Here is a 24,839-nt window from a genome sequence, read left to right on the forward strand (position 1 = left end):
TGTTTTCATACAACTTTCATACAAAATACAGTTTTTTTTCTCTCCTCCTTCCGCTCAAGGGCGTCAAAATGGCGGCGGACAAAAAAGGCCAGGCCGCGCCCCGGCCCCGGCCCCCTCCCTCTCCCCTCCCCGTTGCCCCGGCAACGCGCCGTCTGCGCGTGCCCCGACGTCACCCGTGACGTCAAAATCATCCGCGGTATAAGAGCTGCGGCCCGCCCCGCGCCGCGCTCATTCCCGGATTTGTTAAGAGGTAGGTGGTCGTGCTCTTCTTTCCAGCGTCCTTAACTGCGTAGTTTTCCTGGATTTATGGCTGTGTTCTTTATTTTTTTAAAGGCGTTTTTTGTTTACTTCGAGACGTACGTCTTCAAAGTTGTGGGAGGATTTACCTTTTTTTTTTTTTTTGCGGGGGGTTCATGTGGCTAATTCTACCTTTTGTCTCCTTTCTCTCCCCCGCAGGTTTTTTACTCGCCGAGAGAGGAAACCCCGAGGTGTCGAGGAGCCGACATTTTGTTTTGACGAGAAAACCAAAACCAGGCCAAAAACAAACAAAAAAACAAAAAAAGACTGAGCTCTTTTTCGTCCCTGCCCAAGTCCGACGGACAATGCGATGACCTTTCGTTTTTTTTCCACCTCTTTCGAGTTCCAGAAGAAAGCCGGCCTCTCCTTTGCACCCGCCCAAATAACCTAAAAAAAGCAAATTTTTTTTTCTTCCAGCCACAACAAAACCAAAAAAAAAAACCGTTCTGCTTTGTTACAGACCAACCATGACAGTTTATCCCGCTAAACTGTTGTAACAAACCACCAAAAGATTGTCGCTTTTAAAAAAGCGCAATCTATAGTAACCCGAGACGCTGAGAGGAGAGAGAAAGAGAGAGTTTTTGATAGTAAGTGTCGATTTTCCAACAAATTTGAAACCATTTTTTTTTTCTATATAAAAAAAACGTTGAACTATTTGCTTCCTAGGGGAAATCAAAGCTGTATTCTTTTTTTTAAAAAAAAGAAACCATTGCTTGCCTATATATATATATGAATGATCATTGTGAGGGTTTTAACACGCCTTAAAAATTAATCTTTTTTTTTTTTAATGAGCTCACACACAACAGACGCCGGAGCTGCTGGATAAAGTTCTGTGTCTTTGTGTGTGAGACGATTGCTTTCTCTCTATATAATTATTATTATTATAACGATGAAGCGATCAGGATAAATTTGAACGTGTCCTATAAGCAATCTGTACATAAAGATTGCCGGGGGGAGTTGATAGCCTTTAGTCAGGGGTGGGGAAGAGGAGAGCATTAAAGCCAACGATGTCTTGAAAATGTCGGGTTTTTATTTTTGTTGCTTTTTTTTCTTGATCCTAGCGTGGGGAGGTTTGCAGAGGCGACGCAATCTACACATAAAGATTGCCCGAGAATAATATCAAATTATGATGATGATGATGATGATTCTTATTTTTGACTTCGTCGTGGGGGGGGTTTTTTTTTTTTTTTTAATCGTTAGAAAAATGGCAGATCGGTGAGCGGTGCTGTCTCTTGGCTGAAACTGTGCGATGTCTTCACGGCAGAAATTGTTTTTCCCCCCTCCAGGTGAACCTAAAACAGCAGCCGCAAAACAACAACGAGAACAGGGGGCGAAAAAAAATCATATTTAGTGGGCAATCTGATGATAAAGATTGCGGGTATATCCCGGGAGTTGATAGCGTGGAGGGAGGTGGAAAAGATGCGTTAATCGACGACATGTTTTTTCTTTAATAATCTTTTTTTTTTTTTGAAGGGGTGGGGTGGGTTTGTTCTTCCTCGACGATTTTGAAAAGTTAAACTTTTGGGAGGGAAAATGGCGGACGGGTTGGCTTTATAGTAACGAGTCTCTCTCCCTGTGCGGATACAAGTAACCCCTTCGTCTTGCGCGACACGCGTCTGTTGTGGATGTTTTGTAGCCGGATATCTGGATATATTTTTGTTGTCGTCGTCGTCGGTTGTGGAAATTTTCCGCCGGTGACCGTTAAAACACCCCCCTGGAGTTGAAATTAGCGAGGCGAACCGGCGTTTGTCTTTTTAAAATCTGTCGTGTTGTTTTTCGGGCATGTTGTGGGGAGGGGGGTGGTGTTGGACAAAATGGCGGCTCCTTTGTGAGGGCGAGGGGGTTTGGCGGCAAACCTATTGCGTCGCTGGAAAAGGGAAGTAGGAGGAGGCAGGGAGGGATAAGAGACCGGGTTTTTTTTTTTTAATAAGAAAACAACCTCCCTCCTCTTTTTTTTCTGGGGGGTGGCTCACTGTAGGTGCCTGCCCTTTTCTGAGGGAAGTCTTCGGGGAAAAAGAAAAAATTCGCCATAACCTGGGCAGAAAAAACAAAACAAACCGGCCTCATCTGGTCTCCCGACACTTAAACGCAGCCAGGGTGTGAAGTTTCTGAAAGCACTTAAATATTAACTTAAATATTTTCAAAAAAAAAAAAACAATTCAATGTTGTTTTAGGATTTTATGTTTGAAGCTCGAATTTGATCATTTGATATCGAAAAATGTGACGTGGGAGGTTATTATAAAAAAAAACAACCTCCCAAAAGACTCAATTTAGCACTTTTCTTTTTAAAAAAAACAAACATTTTTAGCTGGGCGAATCCAACACTTGTTTTTTTGGGGGAAAAGGGAGGTGTTGCACAGAAGTTTGAATCCCAAGTCCTTTTGGGAAAGAAAATATCTTTTCGTATATTGGGGACTTCCTTAGTCCAGATTTTACCTGGAAAATCCCAAATTTCCCAGTTTATGTAGTGTTTTTTAGGAAGGGGGTGGGAGGTATTGGCGTGTGAGACTGATCTGGGAAGACTTGTCTTTAAAAAAAAAAACCACCACCACCACCTGTGTTTCTAACCCGTCTGGGTGATGTTACCCACTCTGTACCGTTGCAAGGAGTGGTAAAAAAAAAAAACAAGGTAATTTGGTCATTTTTAGGTTTTTGATTTAAAAAAAAACCGTTGTCCCTCCCTGCAGATTTAGAGCCACAGCCGCAATGTTCCCCTCCGGTAAGAATAAGCAAATTTCTGGCATTTATTTATTTTTTTTTTCCTATAACATTTCACGACTTCCATGGATTCCTCATAGCTCTTGCCTTTTGCTGTTTTCTTGTTTCGTTGGTCAATCTATTTCCAGTGGGTTCTGAAGTCTTTTTATTTTTGGTGGGGAGGGTTAGACAAACCATTTTCATTGTAAAAGGAATAACTCTGTATGTACGGTGTCTTGTTAACTAGTTCTGCACGGTGCTTTAAAAAAAAAAACCATGCATGCACGGTTTTCATTGATTGATTGATTGATTGATTGATGCGTTAGAAGATCAATATTTCCAAATTCCCCCCCCTCTCTCAGATCAGCCAGGTTTTCCTAGCGAATTGACACCCTCCAGAAAGTACATGCCCTGCATGAGCTTTCCTATTAAAAAGGTGTCTTTGAATATAGACTTCCTTTGACCGCATCTATATGTGTATATATATATTTAATTTTAGATGATCTACGATGGTCTCACCTGCAGGAAACGGATCAATTCGGGCAAGAATACAGTCACACAGCCTGGTATAACCGCAGGGGACGAGAAAGGGAGGGTTTTACCTGAGGAATTAAAAAAAAAACGAGCACCTTTTTTTGGGGTGGGCATCACGAATAGCGCCCCCCCCCAGCTTCAAACTGGGCTGGGATAGGACTGGCCAATGCCCGTCATGCCCACTGTTCTCCCCCAGGAAGAGAAAAGGTGTTGGGATATTTGATCAGAAGCGTCAGAGGTCTTAACATATTACTACCGTGCCACCGGGCGTTAATTAAAAAAAAAATAATCGTGTAAGAATGCATCACGCCACGGTTTTTACACGTTTATGAAAAGCATGTTGCGACAGATGTCGATCGCCCTTCCCCCACCCCGGGCTTCCAGCGTTTCAAAAAGGGGGTTCGCCACCGGAGTGGAAATTTTTTCCCACCTGGTCTCTCTGCCTGGCAGGGTGGCGCGGTGTAGTTCCGCCGCACGTCCGCCAGAGGGCGCAAGGAGGGTGGGAGCGCTCTTCCCTGGGCACAGCCCTGTGAGGGGGGGGGTTGTCGGTGACGTCAGGGCGGCAGCAGGTGACGGCTCGGGTCGGGTTCACGCGTGTCACGCACGGGGGTGGTACCTCAGCAGCCCACGATCCAGCAGTGTTGATTCCCAAAAACAAAATCATCATCCCATCCATATTGACATGTTATTAAAGATAGTAAGAGATCATCACTTAACCTTGTTGCCTTGTATAGTATGGGTAATGTCAGGGATTCAAGTTTTGCTATTAACTACTAATTAATTTCCAGTAGAGACTGTGCAATAAGATGTCACTCTGAACTTTCCATATTATTATGGAGGTTACAGACCTGGGTGTTTATACTGTGATTCGGTGATGTAGGGAACTGAGTTTTGTCTCATCCGTTATGATTCAGTGATATGACAGGGCAGTGCTGGGTCTCGGGTCTAGTTCAGTGGTGTTACTGCAGTGTCTTCACTGTGAGTGTAGTTCAGTGTCAGTGCTGTGTCTCAGGTCTAGTTCAGTGGTGTTACTGCAGTGTCTTCACTGTGAGTGTAGTTCAGTGTCAGTGCTGTGTCTCAGGTCTAGTTCAGTGGTGTTACTGCAGTGTCTTCACTGTGAGTGTAGCTCAGTGTCAGGCAGTGCTGGGTCTCGGGTCTAGTTCAGTGGTGTTGCTGCAGTGTCTTCACTGTGAGTGTAGCTCAGTGTCAGTGCTGTGTCTCAGATCTAGTTCAGTGGTGTTACTGCAGTGTCTTCACTGTGAGTGTAGTTCAGTGTCAGTGCTGTGTCTCAGATCTAGTTCAGTGGTGTGACTGCAGTGTCTTCACTGTGAGTGTAGTTCAGTGTCAGTGCTGTGTCTCAGGTCTAGTTCAGTGGTGTTGCTGCAGTGTCTTCACTGTGAGTGTAGCTCAGTGTCAGTGCTGTGTCTCAGATCTAGTTCAGTGGTGTGACTGCAGTGTCTTCACTGTGAGTGTAGCTCAGTGTCAGTGCTGTGTCTCAGATCTAGTTCAGTGGTGTTGCTGCAGTGTCTTCACTGTGAGTGTAGTTCAGTGTCAGTGCTGTGTCTCAGGTCTAGTTCAGTGGTGTTACTGCAGTGTCTTCACTGTGAGTGTAGTTCAGTGTCAGTGCTGTGTCTCAGGTCTAGTTCAGTGGTGTTACTGCAGTGTCTTCACTGTGAGTGTAGCTCAGTGTCAGTGCTGTGTCTCAGGTCTAGTTCAGTGGTGTTACTGCAGTGTCTTCACTGTGAGTGTAGCTCAGTGTCAGTGCTGTGTCTCAGGTCTAGTTCAGTGGTGTGACTGCAGTGTCTTCACTGTGAGTGTAGCTCAGTGTCAGGCTGTGCTGTGTCTCAGATCTAGTTCAGTGGTGTTGCTGCAGTGTCTTCACTGTGAGTGTAGCTCAGTGTCAGTGCTGTGTCTCAGGTCTAGTTCAGTGGTGTTGCTGCAGTGTCTTCACTGTGAGTGTACCTCAGTGTCAGGCTGTGCTGTGTCTCAGGTCTAGTTCAGTGGTGTTGCTGCAGTGTCTTCACTGTGAGTGTAGCTCAGTGTCAGTGCTGTGTCTCAGGTCTAGTTCAGTCGTGTTACTGCAGTGTCTTCACTGTGAGTGTAGTTCAGTGTCAGGCTGTGCTGTGTCTCAGGTCTAGTTCAGTGGTGTTGCTGCAGTGTCTTCACTGTGAGTGTAGCTCAGTGTCAGTGCTGTGTCTCAGGTCTAGTTCAGTGGTGTTACTGCAGTGTCTTCACTGTGAGTGTAGCTCAGTGTCAGTGCTGTGTCTCAGATCTAGTTCAGTGGTGTTACTGCAGTTTCTTCACTGTGAGTGTAGCTCAGTGTCAGTGCTGTGTCTCAGATCTAGTTCAGTCGTGTTACTGCAGTGTCTTCACTGTGAGTGTAGTTCAGTGTCAGTGCTGTGTCTCAGGTCTAGTTCAGTGGTGTTACTGCAGTGTCTTCACTGTGAGTGTAGTTCAGTGTCGGGCTGTGTCTCAGGTCTAGTTCAGTGGTGTTACTGCACTGTGAGTGTAGTTCAGTGTCAGTGCTGTGTCTCAGGTCTAGTTCAGTGGTGTTACTGCAGTGTCTTCACTGTGAGTGTAGCTCAGTGTCAGTGCTGTGTCTCAGATCTAGTTCAGTGGTGTTACTGCAGTGTCTTCACTGTGAGTGTAGTTCAGTGTCAGTGCTGTGTCTCAGGTCTAGTTCAGTGGTGTTGCTGCAGTGTCTTCACTGTGAGTGTAGTTCAGTGTCAGTGCTGTGTCTCAGATCTAGTTCAGTGGTGTTACTGCAGTGTCTTCACTGTGAGTGTAGTTCAGTGTCAGTGCTGTGTCTCAGGTCTAGTTCAGTGGTGTTGCTGCAGTGTCTTCACTGTGAGTGTAGTTCAGTGTCAGTGCTGTGTCTCAGGTCTAGTTCAGTGGTGTTACTGCAGTGTCTTCACTGTGAGTGTAGTTCAGTGTCGGGCTGTGTCTCAGGTCTAGTTCTGTGGTGTTACTGCAGTGTCTTCACTGTGAGTGTAGCTCAGTGTCAGTGCTGTGTCTCAGATCTAGTTCAGTGGTGTTACTGCAGTGTCTTCACTGTGAGTGTAGTTCAGTGTCAGTGCTGTGTCTCAGATCTAGTTCAGTGGTGTTACTGCAGTGTACTGTGAGTGTAGCTCAGTGTCAGTGCTGTGTCTCAGGTCTAGTTCAGTGGTGTTGCTGCAGTGTCTTCACTGTGAGTGTAGCTCAGTGTCAGTGCTGTGTCTCAGGTCTAGTTCAGTGGTGTTACTGCAGTGTCTTCACTGTGAGTGTAGCTCAGTGTCAGTGCTGTGTCTCAGGTCTAGTTCAGTGGTGTGACTGCAGTGTCTTCACTGTGAGTGTAGCTCAGTGTCAGGCTGTGCTGTGTCTCAGATCTAGTTCAGTGGTGTTGCTGCAGTGTCTTCACTGTGAGTGTAGCTCAGTGTCAGTGCTGTGTCTCAGGTCTAGTTCAGTGGTGTTGCTGCAGTGTCTTCACTGTGAGTGTACCTCAGTGTCAGGCTGTGCTGTGTCTCAGATCTAGTTCAGTGGTGTTACTGCACTGTAAGTGTAGTTCAGTGTCAGTGCTGTGTCTCAGGTCTAGTTCAGTGGTGTTGCTGCAGTGTCTTCACTGTGAGTGTAGCTCAGTGTCAGTGCTGTGTCTCAGGTCTAGTTCAGTCGTGTTACTGCAGTGTCTTCCCTGTGAGTGTAGTTCAGTGTCAGGCTGTGCTGTGTCTCAGGTCTAGTTCAGTGGTGTTGCTGCAGTGTCTTCACTGTGAGTGTAGCTCAGTGTCAGTGCTGTGTCTCAGGTCTAGTTCAGTGGTGTTACTGCAGTGTCTTCACTGTGAGTGTAGCTCAGTGTCAGTGCTGTGTCTCAGATCTAGTTCAGTGGTGTTACTGCAGTTTCTTCACTGTGAGTGTAGCTCAGTGTCAGTGCTGTGTCTCAGATCTAGTTCAGTCGTGTTACTGCAGTGTCTTCACTGTGAGTGTAGTTCAGTGTCAGTGCTGTGTCTCAGGTCTAGTTCAGTGGTGTTGCTGCAGTGTCTTCACTGTGAGTGTAGCTCAGTGTCAGTGCTGTGTCTCAGATCTAGTTCAGTGGTGTTACTGCAGTGTCTTCACTGTGAGTGTAGCTCAGTGTCAGTGCTGTGTCTCAGATCTAGTTCAGTGGTGTGACTGCAGTGTCTTCACTGTGAGTGTAGTTCAGTGTCAGTGCTGTGTCTCAGGTCTAGTTCAGTGGTGTTGCTGCAGTGTCTTCACTGTGAGTGTAGTTCAGTGTCAGTGCTGTGTCTCAGATCTAGTTCAGTGGTGTTGCTGCAGTGTCTTCACTGTGAGTGTACCTCAGTGTCAGGCTGTGCTGTGTCTCAGATCTCGTTCAGTAGTAGTTCCTCCAGCGAACCAGCAGTCGAGAACTGTTGTTAGACTGCCTGTATCTCAGATCTTCAGATCTCGGGTGGCTTGTGTTTCAGAGAGCCGTCTCTCCCAGGCCCAGGGCAGTCTTAAAGTGTGAGTCAGCGTCTGGGGGTCATTACAGTGTGTGTGTTGACCTCTGACCCTGTCTCTCTCGGGCAGAGGGCAGTCTTAAAGTGCGAGTCAGCGCCTGGGGTCACTGCGGTGTGTGTTGACCTCTGACCCTGTCTCTCTCGGGCCCAGTGCAGTGTTAACGTGCGAGTCAGCGCCTGGGGTCACTGCGGTGTGTGTTGACCTCTGACCCTGTCTCTCTCGGGCCCAGTGCAGTGTTAACGTGCGAGTCAGCGCCTGGGGTCACTGCATTGCGTTTTGACCTCTGACCCTGTCTCTCTCGGGCCCAGTGCAGTGTTAAAGTGTGAGCCAGCGTCTGGGCTCACTGCAGTGTGTGTGTGCGTTGACCTCTGACCCTGTCTCTCTCGGGCCCGGCGCAGTGTTGAAGCGGTGTTTTGGCGGTGCGCGCTGACCTCTGACCCCCCCCTCTCTCCCAGCAGCGGGATGGCCGTGGGCCCGCTGGACCCCCGCGAGCTCCTGAAGGAGGTGGAGTCCTTCCTGGGGAAGGAGGGAGACATCCGCAGCCCCGAGGGCGTCTCCAAGATCTTCAGGTGAGGCCTCCTCGCCTCCCCCCCCGTCCGCCTGCCGCGGCCCTGGGCTGGCCCCGTCTGACCTCTCCTCCTCCTTTCTCTGCAGTCTGATGAAGGCCTCCCAGAAGATGGTGGGCCGGTGCCTGTACCTCAACATCCTCCTCCAGACCAAATCCCAGGACATCCTCAACAGGTAGCTGCTCCCTTTCTCTCCCCCTGACCCCCCCCCCACACACAGTCAAGCCCTGTAACCCTTGACCCCCGACCCCCCACGCCTGCCTCAGCGCATTGTTCACACAGTCAAGCCCTGTAACCCTTGACCCCTGACCCCCCACGCCTGCCTCAGCTCACTGTTCACACAGCATCGTCAAGCCCTGTAACCCTTGACCCCTGACCCCCCACGCCTGCCTCAGCTCACTGTTCACACAGCATCGTCAAGCCCTGTAACCCTTGACCCCCGACCCCCCACGCCTGCCTCAGCTCATTGTTCACACAGCATCGTCAGGCCTTGTGACCCCTGACCCCCCGCAACTGTCTCAGCTCAATGTTCACACAGCATCGTCAGGCCCTGTGACCCCCGACCCCTCACACCTGCCTCAGCTCATTGTTCACACAGCATCGTCAGGCCCTGTGACCCCCCGACCCTCGACCCCTGACACCCCACACCTGTCTCAGCTCATTGTTCACACAGCATCGTCGGGCCCTGTGACCCCTGACCCCCCGCAACTGTCTCAGCTCATTGTTCACACAGCATCGTCAGGCCCTGTGACCCCCGACCCCTCACACCTGCCTCAGCTCATTGTTCACACAGCATCGTCAGGCCCTGTGACCCCCCGACCCTCGACCCCTGACACCCCACACCTGTCTCAGCTCATTGTTCACACAGCATCGTCGGGCCCTGTGACCCCTGACCTCCCCCAACTGTCTCAGCTCATTGTTCACACAGCATCGTCGGGCCCTGTGACCCCTGACCTCCCTCAACTGTCTCAGCTCATTGTTCACACAGCATCGTCAGGCCCTGTGACCCCCGACCCTCGACCCCTGACCCCCCACAACTGCCTCAGCTCATTGTTCACACAGCATCGTCGGGCCCTGTGACCCCCCGACCCCTCACACCTGCCTCAGCTCTTTGTTCACATGGCCTCGTCAGGCCCCGTGACCCCTGACCCTCGACCCCTGACCCCACACACACCTGTCTCATTGTTCACACGGCCTCGTCAGGCCCCATGACCGTGCGCGTGTGACTCTCTCTCTGTCGCCCCCTGCAGGTTTATCCGGGTGGGAGGTTACAAGCTGCTCAACGGCTGGCTGACCTACTCCAAGACCACCAACAACACGCCCATGCTGCAGCTCATCCTGCTGACCCTGCAGAAGCTGCCCCTCACCGTGGATCACCTGAAGCAGGTAAGAGACCCCCCCGGCCCGGCCCGGCGGGCTGCCCCTCGGCGTCGGGAGACCCCCTCCCCCCGTTAATCCCAGCACTGACCCCCTGCGTCTCTCTCTCTCTTCCTCCCCAGAACAACACGGCCAAGCTGGTGAAGCAACTGAGCAAGAGTGGCTACAGTGAAGGTGAGAGCCAATCAGTCAATCAATCAATTAATCAATTAATCAATCACTCAAGGTTTATTTATTTATTTCGGTTGTTGGCAATGAAAGGCATTTTCCCGCAAGGAGAGATGGGACAGAAGTGGGGAGAATTGAGGTTCCAGAGTAGGAGAGAATAAATGATACAGTTTTCCCCAGATGACACCACGAGTAACAGAGAGGCAGTAGGGATAGGAGCTGTCAGGTCATTGAGACGTACCGACACACCACGCACACACACTCGTTCTCACACACACTCTCTCTCTCTCTCCCCCCCCACAGAGCTGAGGAAGCTGGCCTCGGTGCTGGTGGACGGATGGATGGCCATCATCCGCTCCCAGAGCGGGGCGTCGTCTGCTGGGGCATCCCCCTCAGGTGAGTTCTCTCTCTCTCCCTCCCTCCCTCCCCCAGGAACTACATTTCCCAGCAGCCATCGCCGCAAAGTAAAACCAGGCTGTGGGCATGCCTGCGCACTGCACTGTGGGAGTTGTAGTTTTCACACCCACCCCGATTCTTATTGTTACCTGGAATCGGGGCAATGAGGGACTACGTTTCCCACGAGGCTTTGCTCCGGCCTGCCTTCCTGTAGGTGTAGTCGAAGGCTCTGTGTTCGGACTCGGAATTCCTTGCAGACAAAGCTTGTCTCCGTCTTGGCCTGAACCTGTTTTGTTTTTTTATTTCCCCGCCTCTCTCAGATAAGAAGCGTAAGAGGGAGGAGGTGAAGGGGAAAACGAGTGAGGTGAAGGGGGCAGAGGGAGGGAAGCCAGCGGAGGAGGAGAAGAAGAGAGAGAAGCCCAAGGCCCCCCGGACCACGGCGCCCAGTCACGCCAAGTTCCGGTCGACAGGTGAGGGTCTCCCCTGCGCTGCTGTGTGTTGGGGCTGTACAGTCTGATCTACAGTCTCTCTCTCTCTCCTGCCCCTGATCTGCTGTGTGTTGGGGCTGTAGGAGGAGACACTCTGGGCTGTACAGTCTGATCTACAGTCTCTCTCTCTCTCCTGCCCCTGATCTGCTGTGTGTTGGGGCTGTAGGAGGAGACACTCTGGGCTGTACAGTCTGATCTACAGTCTCTCTCTCTCTCCTGCCCCTGATCTGCTGTGTGTTGGGGCTGTAGGAGGAGACACTCTGGGCTGTACAGTCTGATCTACAGTCTCTCTCTCTCTCCTGCCCCTGATCTGCTGTGTGTTGGGGCTGTAGGAGGAGACACTCTGGGCTGTACAGTCTGATCTACAGTCTCTCTCTCTCTCCTGCCCCTGATCTGCTGTGTGTTGGGGCTGTAGGAGGAGACACTCTGGGCTGTACAGTCTGATCTACAGTCTCTCTCTCTCTCCTGCCCCTGATCTGCTGTGTGTTGGGGCTGTAGGAGGAGACACTCTGGGCTGTACAGTCTGATCTACAGTCTCTCTCTCTCTGGACCCTGACCACACCTCTATTTTCTCTCTGTCTCTCTCTCCAGGGCTGGAGGTTGAGGCCCCTGCTCCTGTCCCGCCCAAGAAGAACTCCGCCCCCCCCCAGCTGGGCGACAAGTACAACATCAAGCCCGCGGTGCTGAAGAGGCAGAGGTGAGAGAAGGCGGGCCCTGCTGCCAGAACCGGACCGAACCGCACCGCACCGCGCACCCCCATAATCTCTCTCCTCTCCGGACTGTGTGTGAGACCCCCCCTGATCTCCCTCTCTCTCTCTCTCTCTCTCTCTCAGCTCCTCGAATCTGCCAGACATCCCCCCAGTGGAGAAGAAGTACAAGCCCCTCAACACCACCCCCAACTCCACCAAGGAGATCAAGGTCAAGATCATCCCCCCCCAGCGTGAGTATTTACCCCTCTCTGCCCCCCCGGGGGCAGGGCTGGGAGGGTCTGTGACCCCTGTGATAGAGGCCCTGAGCTGATCGCCCCCTGGTGGCCGATAGTGAGCACTGCGGGGCAGGGCTGGGAGGGTCAGTGACCCCTGTGATAGAGGCCCTGAGCTCTGCGCCCCCTGGTGGCTGGGAGGGTCAGTGACCCCTGTGATAGAGGCCCTGAGCCCAGCGCCCCCTGGTGGCTGGGAGGGTCAGTGAGCCCTGTGATAGAGGCCCTGAGCTCAGCGCCCCCTGGTGGCTGGGAGGGTCAGTGAGCCCTGTGATAGAGGCCCTGAGCTGATCGCCCCCTGGTGGCCGATAGTGAGCACTGCAGGGCAGGGCTGGGAGGGTCAGTGACCCCTGTGATAGAGGCCCTGAGCTCAGCGCCCCCTGGTGGCCGACAGTGAGCACTGCGGGGCAGGGCTGGGAGAGTCAGTGACCCCTGTGATAGAGGCTCTGAGCTCAACGCCCCCTGGTGGCCGATAGTGAGCACTGCAGGGCAGGACGGGCAGCGTCTTGGCCAAGAGCACACGTTGATCTCTCCCTCTCCCTCTCCCTCCCCCCCCAACACAGCGATCGAGTGCACCGGCTTCCTGGACGCCCTCAACTCGGCGCCGGTGCCCGGCATCAAGATCAAGAAGAAGAAGAAGGCCGTCTCGCCCACCAGCAACAAGGTGCCCGCCGCCTCCTGGGCTCTGGGGTCGTTACTGGCTCGGGGTGGGGGTATTTGGGCAGGGGGCGCTTGCCCCTGTCCGGGACGAGGTCGTGGGCCAGGGTCCGAGTTGTCCGGGGAGGGGTGTTGTGTCGCCGCCCTGCTGGCGGGCTGTGGAACTGACGTGCGTCTCCTCTCCCCTCTCCTCCCCGGGTGCAGTCCTGCCCCTTCGACAGCAAGCCCTCCTCGGACGCCCCGGCGCCAGCCAAGCCCTCGTCCCCGGAGCCGGCCTCCGCCCCCCAGCTGGCCGCTGCGCACGACGCCCCCGAGCTGGAGCAGCCTGGCACGCCGGTGCCCACCGAGGAGGGCGCGGAGCCCATGGACACAGGTGGGCCTCCGGACCCGACGGCACGCCCCTCTGGGCATCACCAGACTGACCGCACACCCCTCTGGGCATCACCAGACTGACCACACTGACCACACACCCCTCTGGGCATCACCACACTGACCACACACCCCTCTGGGCATCACCACACTGACCACACTGACCGCACACCCCTCTGGGCATCACCACATTGACCACACACCCCTGTGCTCCTCACCACACTGACCACACTGACCACACGCCCCTCTGGGCATCACCAGACTGACCGCACTGACCACACACCCCTCTGGGCATCACCACACTGACCACACTGACCGCACACCCCTCTGGGCAGCACCACACTGACCACACACCCCTGTGCTCCTCACCACACTGACCGCACACCCCTCTGGGCATCACCACACTGACCACACACCCCTCTGGGCATCACCACACTGACCGCACTGACCACACTCCCCTCTGGGCATCACCACACTGACCACACTGACCACACACCCCTCTGGGCATCACCACACTGACCACACACCCCTCTGGGCATCACCACACTGACCGCACTGACCACACTCCCCTCTGGGCATCACCACACTGACCACACTGACCACACACCCCTGTGCTCATCATGACACTGACCACACTCCCCTCTGGGCATCACCACACTGACCACACTGACCACACACCCCTGTGCTCATCATGACACTGACCGGACACCCCTCTGGGCATCACCACACTGACCACACACCCCTCTGGGCATCACCACACTGACCACACTGACCACACACCCCTCTGGGCATCACCACACTGACCACACTGACCACACACCCCTCTGGGCATCACCACACTGACCACACTGACCACACACCCCTGTGGTCAGATCCGCTCAGGCAGTTAGCGTCGCGGTGCTTGCAAGGCACTGTGGGCTCACCTCTCCCCCTCCCCCCCGCAGCGGAGAAGCCCAACGCGCTGTCGGAGCCGCGCGGCGAGGACGAGCCCCAGCTCACCAGGAAGGGCCGCAAGAGGAAGACGGTGCGCTGGGCCGAGGACAGCCAGCTCAAGCAGTACTTCTACTTCGAGCTGGACGAGACCGAGAGAGGTGAGCCGCTGGGTGGCCGACAGTGAGCACTGCGGGGCAGGGCTGGGAGGGTCAGTGACCCCTGTGATAGAGGCTCTGAGCTGATCGCCCCCTGGTGGCTGGGGGGTCAGTGACCCCTGTGATAGAGGCCCTGAGCTCAGCGCCCCCTGGTGGCCGATAGTGAGCACTGCGGGGCAGGGCTGGGAGGGTCAGTGACCCCTGTGATAGAGGCCCTGAGCTGATCGCCCCCTGGTGGCCGATAGTGAGCACTGCGGGGCAGGGCTGGGAGGGTCAGTGACCCCTGTGATAGAGGCCCTGAGCTGATCGCCCCCTGGTGGCCGATAGTGAGCACTGCGGGGCAGGGCTGGGAGGGTCAGTGACCCCTGTGATAGAGGCCCTGAGCTGATCGCCCCCTGGTGGCCGATAGTGAGCACTGCGGGGCAGGGCTGGGAGGGTCAGTGACCCCTGTGATAGAGGCCCTGAGCTGATCGCCCCCTGGTGGCCGATAGTGAGCACTGCGGGGCAGGGCTGGGAGGGTCAGTGACCCCTGTGATAGAGGCCCTGAGCTCAGCACCCCCTGGTGGCTGGGAGGGTCAGTGACCACTGTGATAGAGGCCCTGAGCTCAGCGCCCCCTGGTGGCTGGGAGGGTCAGTGACCACTGTGATAGAGGCCCTGAGCTCAGCGCCCCCTGGTGGCTGGGAGGGTCAGTGACCCCTGTGATAGAGGCCCTGAGCTCAGCGCCCCCTGGTGGCCGATAGTGAGCAGTGCAGGGCAGGGCTGGGAGAGTCAGTGATCCCCGTGACAGAGGCAGCTTGTTCCCCACCCCCACCACCCTTAGCGTACGGAAGCGCCCGTCTCTCTCTCTCTCTCTCTCTCTCTCTCTCTGCGGTCTGTGTCTCACAACACGCCCCCCTTTCTTCTCCCGCCCCCCCACAGTCAACGTGAACAAGATCAAGGACTTCGGCGAGGCGGCCAAGCGCGAGATGATGATGGACCGACAGGCCTTCGAGACGGCCCGCCGCCTCTCCCACGACGCCATGGAGGAGAAGGTGCCCTGGGCGGCGCCGCGGCCGCTGAACCTGCCGAGCAGCCTGGTCATCCCGGGCAGCGCCAGCGTGGAGCGCTACGTGCAGCAGGACCGCGAGAAGGGCATCCTGCAGGAGATCTTCCTGTCCAAGGAGAGGTGAGCTGGGGGCGGGGGTGGGGAACAGGCCGCCCAGTCCCTGTGGTTGAAGCCGATACCCCGGCTTCTCTCCAGACACAGCTGGGTGAGCTCCTCCAGTCAGGACAGGAGGCTCTTCTGTACACAGAGGGTGGTGGGGGTGGGGAACAGGCCGCCCAGTCCCTGTGGTTGAGGCCGATACCCCGGCTCCTCTCCAGACACAGCTGGGTGAGCTCCTCCAGTCAGGACAGGAGGCTCTACTGTACACAGAGAGGGGTGGGGGTGGGGAACAGGCCGCCCAGCCCCTGTGGTTGAAGCCGATACCCTGGCTTCTCTCCAGACACAGCTGGGTGAGCTCCTCCAGTCAGGACAGGAGGCTCTACTGTACACAGAGGGTGGTGGGGGTGGGGAACAAGCTGCCCAGCCCTGTGGTTGAAGCCGATACCCCGGCTTCTCTCCAGACACAGCTGGGTGAGCTCCTCGGATCGATACGCTGCAGTCGCCCCCCCGGAGCTCTCGGGCTCTGGCAGGACCTGCGTGGCCGCAGTGCGGCGCGGTTGTGTGACCGTCTGTCCTCTGTCTTCCTCCCCAGCGTGCCAGACAGCCCCCACGAGCCGGACCCCGAGCCCTACGAGCCCGTGCCGCCCCGGCTCATCCCGCTGGATGAGGTACGCCCCTCATTCGCCTCATGTCACCCATTCGCCTCTCTGACTGTGTCGCCGGCCTGTCTGCGTGCACGGCCTCTCGCCGGCCTGTCTGAGGGTGTCGCCCGGCCTGTCTGCGTGCACGGCCTCTCGCCGGCCTGTCTGACTGTGTCGCCCGGCCTGTCTGACTGTGTCGCCCGGCCTGTCTGCGTGCACGGCCTCTCGCCAGCCTGTCTGACTGTGTCGCCGGCCTGTCTGCGTGCACGGCCTCTCACCGGCCTGTCTTACGGTGTCGCCCGGCCTGTCTGAGGGTGTCGCCAGCCTGTCTGCGTGCACGGCCTCTCACCGGCCTGTCTGACTGGTGTTGCCCGGCCTGTCTGACTGGTGTTGCCCGGCCTGTCTGACTGTGTCGCCCTGCCTGCCTGACTGTGTCGCCCGGCCTGTCTGCGTGCACGGCCTCTCGCCGGCCTGTCTGACTGTGTCGCCTGGCCTGTCTGACTGTGTCGCCTGGCCTGTCTGACTGTGTCGCCTGGCCTGTCTGACTGTGTTGCCGGCCTGTCTGACTGTGTCGCCCGGCCTGTCTGACTGTGTCGCCCGGCCTGTCTGACTGTGTCGCCCGGCCTGTCTGACTGTGTCGCCCGGCCTGTCTGACTGTGTCGCCCGGCCTGTCTGACTGTGTTGCCGGCCTGTCGCTGACCGACCGCGGTGCCGTCTGTGTGGTTCGCAGGACTCCAGCTCGGCGGACGAGGGCTACCTGGAGCCCATGGACACGGCGCCCCCCTCCTCGCACTCCCCCGAGGGCCCGGGGGCGAAGCTGCCCCCCGTCCTGGCCAACCTGATGGGCAGCCTGGGCAGCGGCCGCAGCCCCCAGACGCAGGGCAGCGGCGGCAACAGCAGCAGCAGTACCCCGGCCGTCAACATGCAGGAGCTGCTGTCCACTATCATGGTGAGACCCTGACCCCCCCCCCCGAGACGCACCCTGGAACGAGCTGCCCAGGCGCCTCTGTGCACTAAGAGTGGTGGGGGTGGGGGACGAGCTGCCCAGCCAGCTGGGTGAGCTCCTCCAGTCGGGACAGGGAGCTCTTCTGTACACCCAGGGTGGTAGGGGTGGGGAACAAGCTGCCCAGCCCTGTGGTTGAAGCCGATACCCCGGCTTCTCTCCAGACACAGCTGGGTGAGCTCCTCCAGTCAGGACAGGAGGCTCTTCTGTACACAGAGGGGGGTGGGGGTGGGGAACAAGCTGCCCAGCCCTGTGGTTGAAGCCGATACCCTGGCTTCTCTCCAGACACAGCTGGGTGAGCTCCTCCAGTCAGGACAGGATGCTCTACAGTACACAGAGGGGGGTGGGGGTGGGGAACAAGCTGATACCCTGGTTCCTCTCAGGACACAGCTGGGTGAGCTCCTCCAGTCAGGACAGGAGGCTCTTCTGTACACCGAGGGTGGCGGGGGCGGGGAACAAGCCGCCCCCCGGGCCGTGTGTTTGATTTAGATGTGTCCTGACTCACCCGTCGCGCCTCTCTGTCCCTCCCAGGGCGGCTCCGGAACCCAGACCCCCGAGGACCTGATCAAGCAGCCCGACTTCTCGGACAAGATCAAGCAGCTGCTGGGCTCCCTGCAGCAGAGCCAGCCCCAGCCCCCCCCGCCGGGCCCGCCGCCAGGTCAGTGACCCCTGTGATGGAGGCCCTGAGCCCAGCGCCCCCTGGTGGCTGGGAGGGTCAGTGACCCCTGTGATAGAGGCCCCGAGCTCAGCGCCCCCTGGTGGCTGGGAGGGTCAGTGACCCCTGTGATAGAGGCCCCGAGCTCAGCGCCCCCTGGTGGCCGATAGTGAGCACTGCGGGGCAGGGCTGGGAGGGTCAGTGACCCCTGTGATAGAGGCCCTGAGCTCAGCGCCCCCTGGTGGGTGGGAGGGTCAGTGACCCCTGTGATAGAGGCCCTGAGCCCAGCGCCCCCTGGTGGCTGGGAGGGTCAGTGACCCCTGTGATAGAGGCCCTGAGCTCAGCGCCCCCTGGTGGGTGGGAGGGTCAGTGACCCCTGTGATAGAGGCCCTGAGCCCAGCGCCCCCTGGTGGCTGGGAGGGTCAGTGACCCCTGTGATAGAGGCCCTGAGCTGATCGCCCCCTGGTGGCTGGGAGGGTCAGTGACCCCTGTGATAGAGGCCCTGAGCTGATCGCCCCCTGGTGGGTGGGAGGGTCAGTGACCCCTGTGATAGAGGCCCTGAGCTCAGCGCCCCCTGGTGGGTGGGAGGGTCAGTGACCCCTGTGATAGGGGCCCTGAGCTCAGCGCCCCCAGGTGGCCGATAGTGAGCAGTGCGGGGCAGGGCTGGGAGGGTCAGTGACCCCTGTGATGGAGGCCCTGAGCTGATCGCCCCCTGGTGGCTGGAGGGGTCAGTGACCCCTGTGATGGAGGCCCTGAGCTCAGCGCCCCCTGGTGGCCGACAGTGAGCACTGCGGGGCAGGGCTGGGAGGGTCAGTGACCCCTGTGATAGAGGCCCCGAGCTCAGCGCCCCCTGGTGGCTGGGAGGGTCAGTGACCCCTGTGATAGAGGCCCTGAGCTGATCGCCCCCTGGTGGCTGGGAGGGTCAGTGACCCCTGTGATAGAGGCCCTGAGCTCAGCGCCCCCTGGTGGCCGATAGTGAGCACTGCAGGGCAGGGCTGAGAGGGTCAGTGACCCCTGTGATAGGGGCCCTGAACTCAGCGCCCCCTGGTGGCCGACAGTGAGCACTGCGGGGCAGGGCTGGGAGAGTCAGTGACCCCTGTGATAGAGGCCCTGGGGTCTTCGGCGACCTGTGACCTTTGAGGGGTCCCGTCTGCGGTCTTCCCTCTGTCCCAGTGTGCCTCTCCATGGGGACCCCCAGTTAACCCCACTCTCTCTCTCTCTCTCCCCCCACAGCGAGTTCTGGACTGCTGGGCCACGGCCCCCCCATGAACGGGGGGTACCCCCCACCCAAGGGCGGCCCCCACTACCCCCCCCACGGCCACGGCCCCCCCGGCGGGCACTACCCGGGACCCCACGGGGGAGGGGGCGGGGGCCCCCGGATGATGGGGCCCCCCCCTCCGCACCCCCAGCCCCGCGGGGGGGAGGGCTACTGGGACCAGCATGGGGAGCCCATGCGGGGGGGCGGGGGACCCCACGGCATGAGAGGAGGAGGAGGGGGCGGCGGCGGCGGAGGAGGAGGAGGAGGAGGAGGGGGGCACTTCCACAGGGGCCGCGGCGGCCGAGGGGGGGGTGACCCCAACTTCCGGGGCAGGCCCGGGCGCGGAGGCGGAGGGGGGCCCCCCCGCGGAGGAGGGGGGGGCCCCAACGGGCCCCACATGGGAGGTGAGGAGAAGGCGCTTCGACCCCCTGCTGCAGTGTCTGCGTCTGCCCCCCCCCTCTGTGCCTCCTGTCCCTTCTGTCTCCTCTCTCTCTCTCTCGTCACGTCCTGGGGCCTGTGTCTGTGTTAACCCCTTTCCCCTCTCTCTCTCCTCTCTCTGTGTGCTGTCTCCCCTCTCTCTCCCCTCTCTCTCTCCTCTCTCTGTGTGCTCTCTCCCTCTCCTCTCTCTGTGTGCTGACTCTCCTCCCTCTCCTCTCTCTGTGTGCTGACTCTCCTCCCTCTCCTCTCTCTGTGTGCTGACTCTCCTCTCTCTCTCCTCTCTCTGTGTGCTGACTCTCCTCTCTCTCTCCTCTCTCTGTGTGCTGACTCTCCTCTCTCTCCTCTCTCTGTGTGCTGACTCTCCTCTCTCTGTGTGCTGACTCTCCTCTCTCTCTCCTCTCTCTGTGTGCTGACTCTCCTCTCTCTCTCCTCTCTCTGTGTGCTGACTCTCCATGCAGCCTCTGTATCAGCCCCTGTCTAATCTCCCCTCTCTCTCCTCTCTCCCCTCTCTGTGTGCTGACTCTCCTCTCTCTCTCTGTGTGCTGACTCTCCATGCAGCCTGTCTGTATCAGCCCGTCTAATCTCCTCTCTCTCTCCTCTCTCTCTGTGTGCTGACCCTCCATGCAGCCTCTGTATCAGCCCCTGTCTAATCTCCCCTCTCTCTCCTCTCTCCCCTCTCTGTGTGCTGACTCTCCTCTCTCTCTCTGTGTGCTGACTCTCCATGCAGCCTGTGTCTGTATTAACCCCCCTCTCTCTCCTCTCTCTGTGTGCTGACTCTCCTGTCTCTCTCTCCTCTCTCTGTGTGCTGACTCTCCTGTCTCTCTCTCCTCTCTCTGTGTGCTGACTCTCCATGCAGCCTGTGTCTGTATTAACCCCCTTCTCTCTCCTCTCTCTGTGTGCTCTCTCTCCTCTCTATCCTCTCTCTCTCCTCTCTCTCTCTGTGTGTGCTGACTCTCCATGCAGCCTGTGTCTGTATTAACCCCCCTCTCTCTCTCTCTCTCTCTGTGTGCTGTCTCTCCTCTCTCTCCTCTCTCTCCCCTCTCTCTGTGTGCTGACTCTCCTCTCTCTCTCCTCTCTCTCTCTCCTCTCTCTCTCTGTGTGTGCTGACTCTCCTGTCTCTCTCTCCTCTCTGTGTGCTGACTCTCCATGCAGCCTGTGTCTGTAGTAACCCCCCTCTCTCTCCTCTCTCTCTCTGTGTGCTGACTCTCCTGTCTCTCTCTCCTCTCTCTCTCCTCTCTGTGTGCTGACTCTCCATGCAGCCTGTGTCTGTAGTAACCCCCCTCTCTCTCCTCTCTCTCTCTGTGTGCTGACTCTCCTGTCTCTCTCCTCTCTCTGTGTGCTGACTCTCCTGTCTCTCTCCTCTCTCTGTGTGCTGACTCTCCTCTCTCTCCCCTCTCTCTGTGTGCTGACTCTCCTGTCTCTCTCTCCTCTCTGTGTGCTGACTCTCCGTGCAGCCTGTGTCTGTAGTAACCCCCCTCTCTCTCCTCTCTCTCTCTGTGTGCTCTCTCCTCTCTCTCTCCCCCCTCTCTCTCCTCTCTCTCCTCTCTGTGTGCTGACTCTCCATGCAGCCTGTGTCTGTAGTAACCCCCCTCTCTCTCCTCTCTCTCTCTGTGTGCTGACTCTCCTGTCTCTCTCTCCTCTCTGTGTGCTGACTCTCCGTGCAGCCTGTGTCTGTAGTAACCCCCCTCTCTCTCCTCTCTCTCTTTCTCTCTGTGTGCTGCAGACATGTCCAGCCGGCCCGTGTGCAGACACTTCATGATGAAGGGCAGCTGTCGCTACGAGAACAACTGTGCTTTCTACCACCCTGGGGTCAACGGCCCCCCGCTGCCCTAGACACCCCGCGGAGCCCCGGAGGTGGGCTGGACTCACCAGCGGAGACAGCGCACACACACACACACTCACTCAAGCGATTAAAACGATGGACTCCCCCTGTCGTCTTCCCCCACCCTCCCTCGCCTGGTGCTGCTGGGGTGTGACTCCTCCCTCCCGGCCCCCTGGAGGAGGAGCAGGAGGAGGAGGAGGAGGGGTGGGGCTGGCCGGGCACAACACCAGGCACAACGCGGAGGAGGCCCTAACACAGCGGGGCTCGGCGCAGGCTGCCGGGACTGTACAGAGGCGGCCGGGGAGGGGGGTGGGGCATCTGTGTGGAGGGGCTTCATTCTGTACACGGCTCCGGTCCGCTACCACCCCCCGCCACCACCACCACCACCGCGGGCGAGCGTATGTGTCAGGGCCCTGTAAGAGCGCGCCTCCTGTTGTGCAGCCAGCAGGGGGGCGCGCGCGCCGGGGTCCCCCGCGCCCAGCCGAAGAGCCCCCGTTGCACAGCTGCACAGTGACCACTACCGGGGGTGTCATGGCCGGTGGGTGGGTGGGTGGGGTGGGGTACAGGACCACTCCCCCCCCATTTCTTGCGAACCACTTTTTTCCCCCGGGAGTGGAAAGATCGGATTTCGGGGTCCCCCATCGGTCGGTCGGTCGGTGGGGGGGGCCGGGGTGGGAAGGAGACGGTTTTACAAAGGGGCGCAGGTGACCAATCGGTGTTGTTTGTGGGGGGGTGTCTCTGTTCAGGTTTAGGGGATCAGGAGCCCCGTTTCTCTGTCAGCTGTGAGGGACCCCCCTCCAGCTCGGGGGGGGGCTGTGGTGTTTGAAGGGGAGCGACTCTCTCTTCTCTCCTCTCCCCCCCGTCCTTGTGGGGGGGGTGGTCTGGTTGGGGGGACCTGGAGGGGGTGGGAGGGTCCCGCCCATGAGGGACAGCACCCCAACACCTGGGGCTGCTCAGAAGTGTGTGTGGGGGGGGTGTCCCCCACTTTCAGGAGCCGGGGGTTGTATTACACACCCCCCTCTGAGCTCCCCCACGTGTGTGTGTGTTTTTCTGCCCCCCCCCAGTTGTGGGGTCCCCCAGCCTGCTGCTGAGGGGCCGCTGCTCGAGCGGATTTGAAGTTCGCTTCCCCTCCTGCCTGGGGGGCGTCGTTCCATGTAGGTCAGTATTAGCCCAGCCCAGACACAACACCCGGCACAACCGGGAGGGGGCTCACACTCCCCACCACCACCCCCAGCCCACCCCGGCTCCCCGAAATCCCCAAGATTCGGGGGATCGATTCCTCACCCCCACACCCACCCACCCCCCTTGAAGCGCTACAGAAGCCACATGACGGGGGCCCTCACGCTAAACAGCGCTGGGTCTTCGAACCCGGGTCCGGCGAGCCAGCTGATTTTATTTATTGTGGGGTGGAGGATTGGACAGGGGGGGGTCTTCGCTGCAGGCCGGTGGTGTGGAAAGGAATCACGTTGCTGTCCCCTTCTCCCCAACCCCCCCAACCAAGACCTTCGTCCTGGGTCACAGCCCGGATCCGAACCCGCAGCCCCCCATCCCACGCCCTGCTGGGGGTTACTGGGACAGACTGTTTTATAAAAACAGACTCCACGCCCTCCCTCCCTCCCTCCCTCCAGGTCTGTCTCCCTCTCGCCCCCCCCCCCCAACCAAGACCTTCGTCCTGGGTCACAGCCCGGATCCGAACCCGCAGCCCCCCACTCCACGCCCTGCTGGGGGTTACTGGGACAGACCGTTTTATAAAAACAGACTCCACGCCCTCCCTCCCTCCCTCCAGGTCTGTCTCCCTCTCGCCCCCCCTCACCCCCAACCAAGACCTTCGTCCTGGGTCACAGCCCGGATCCGAACCCGCAGCCCCCCACTCCACGCCCCCTGCTGGGGGTTACTGGGACAGACCGTTTTATAAAAACAGACTCCACGCCCTCCCTCCCTCCCTCCCTCCAGGTCTGTCTCCCTCTCACCCCCCCCAACCAAGACCTTCGTCCTGGGTCACAGCCCGGATCCGAACCCGCAGCCCCCCACCCCACGCCCCGCTGGGGGTTACTGGAACAGACCGTTTTATAAAAACAGACTCCACGCCCTCCCTCCAGGTCTGTCTCCCTCTCGCCCCCCCTCACCCCCAACCAAGACCTTCGTCCTGGGTCACAGCCCGGATCCGAACCCGCAGCCCCCCACTCCACGCCCCCTGCTGGGGGTTACTGGGACAGACCGTTTTATAAAAACAGACTCCACGCCCTCCCTCCCTCCCTCCCTCCAGGTCTGTCTCCCTCTCACCCCCCCAACCAAGACCTTCGTCCTGGGTCACAGCCCGGATCCGAACCCGCAGCCCCCCACCCCACGCCCCGCGGTGGGGTGGGGGCAGGGGCAAAGGAACCAGAGTGTTTTCTGTGAAAACTTGAGCTCTTCTCTTCTCGTCTCTTGTGGGACCGATGGACATTTTTTTTTCCCTCTTTTGTTTGGTTTCTCTTTCTTGTCGTATTGTTGTTGTTTTTTCTCGACGATGAGACGATGACGAGCGGTCTTTTTTTGTTTTTTTTTTTAAAAAGGAAAAAATATTTGGTTTTTCCAGATGGATCTCCTTGTGTCTGTGTGGAATGCTTGCGCGCGTGTACGCACACACAGGATGCTCATGTATATATATATATATTTTGTACATTTATTAATAAATGTGATGAAACTTTGAGGGCTGGGCTTCTGTGGACTCTTTTCTCGTCTTTAGATGTTTTTTTTTTTGGGGGGGGGGGGGGTTTCACCCCCCGGAAGGGCGAGGACACGATCAGCGGCCCTTCGGAAGAGCGGTCTCTTAAATGGACGTCGGCCAGCTGCTCGAGAAAGAAAGGATTCCTCTTGTCCAATTAAGCAATTAAGGAGACCAATTAGGGCAATTAGAGGCACAGGTGGGAGACGCCCTGGGGGTTTCTTTCTGATGCAAGTGTCAAACTCACCTCCTTGGGGTGCGGGTGGGTGTAGCTGGTGTCCTCGGCGTTTCCTTCTTTCATCTGCGTTCTGCCCCTCTCTCTCTCTCTCTCTCTCTCTCTCTCTCTCATAGCTTAATTAGCAGGGTAATCGTTAATGCTCCCAGCCAGGCTTGGAGGTGTTTTTTTGGGGGGTTTAGAAAGTCAGCTGTAAAGGGCCTTCAGCACAGTCCGTTCCTGGTCTGGTGAAGACCACCGCTGGGCAAATGGTGTTTAATTGATGAGGAACCTAAAGTCGGCATCGTGCCCCCACCCCCCAGTAGAGGGAGCTCTCGATCAGCCCGTGTATCGGAGGGCCTGTTTGGAGGGGTGGATGCTTGTTGTACCTGTTCCCCTGTGCCCTGGCCCCGCCCCCTCTTCCAGTGTACTACGTCCTAGCCCCGCCCCCTCATTGTGTGTCACGCTCTGACTCCGCCCCTCGTGCTGTTCCCCGCCCCCCTGTAACTGTGTGCCCCGCCCATACCATCATGCTTCACCACTGCCCCCATTAGAATGTGCCCCGCCCCCTTCCAGTGTACCACGTCCTAACCCCGCCCCCCTCATGGTGTCATGCTCTGACTCCGCCCCTCGTGCTGTTCCCCGCCCCACCTGTAACTGTGTGCCCCGCCCATACCATCATGCTTCACCACTGCCCCCATTAGAATGTGCCCCGCCCCCTTCCAGTGTACCACGTCCTAACCCCGCCCCCCTCATGGTGTCATGCTATGACTCCGCCCCATCATGCTTCACCACTGCCCTATTAGAATGTGCCCCGCCCCCTTCCAGTGTGCTACGCCCTAGCCCCGCCCCCCTCATTGTGTGTCATGCTGA

The 24,839-nt window shown here is 57.6% G+C and overlaps 1 protein-coding gene across 1 annotated transcript; it reads left to right on the forward strand.

Annotated features, from left to right (window-relative positions):
• The first annotated feature begins 240 nt into the window (after window positions 1-240).
• Window positions 241-23,737, forward strand: ppp1r10 (protein phosphatase 1, regulatory subunit 10). The gene is made up of 18 exons (XM_069186613.1): window positions 241-884; window positions 8,451-8,564; window positions 8,650-8,736; window positions 9,812-9,947; window positions 10,061-10,112; window positions 10,410-10,502; window positions 10,823-10,972; window positions 11,582-11,687; window positions 11,824-11,930; window positions 12,533-12,633; window positions 12,831-12,999; window positions 13,940-14,086; window positions 15,003-15,249; window positions 15,821-15,896; window positions 16,600-16,818; window positions 17,404-17,530; window positions 18,761-19,189; window positions 20,947-23,737. The coding sequence occupies exons 2-18, from the start codon at window positions 8,458-8,460 to the stop codon at window positions 21,054-21,056; spliced, it is 2,463 nt and encodes an 820-aa protein (XP_069042714.1). The 5' UTR covers window positions 241-884; window positions 8,451-8,457; the 3' UTR covers window positions 21,057-23,737.
• The last annotated feature ends 1,102 nt before the right edge of the window (window positions 23,738-24,839 follow it).

This window comes from Lepisosteus oculatus, unplaced genomic scaffold, assembly GCF_040954835.1.
Source record: "Lepisosteus oculatus isolate fLepOcu1 unplaced genomic scaffold, fLepOcu1.hap2 HAP2_SCAFFOLD_663, whole genome shotgun sequence".
In the NCBI taxonomy this organism is placed as follows: Eukaryota; Metazoa; Chordata; class Actinopteri; order Semionotiformes; family Lepisosteidae; genus Lepisosteus; species Lepisosteus oculatus.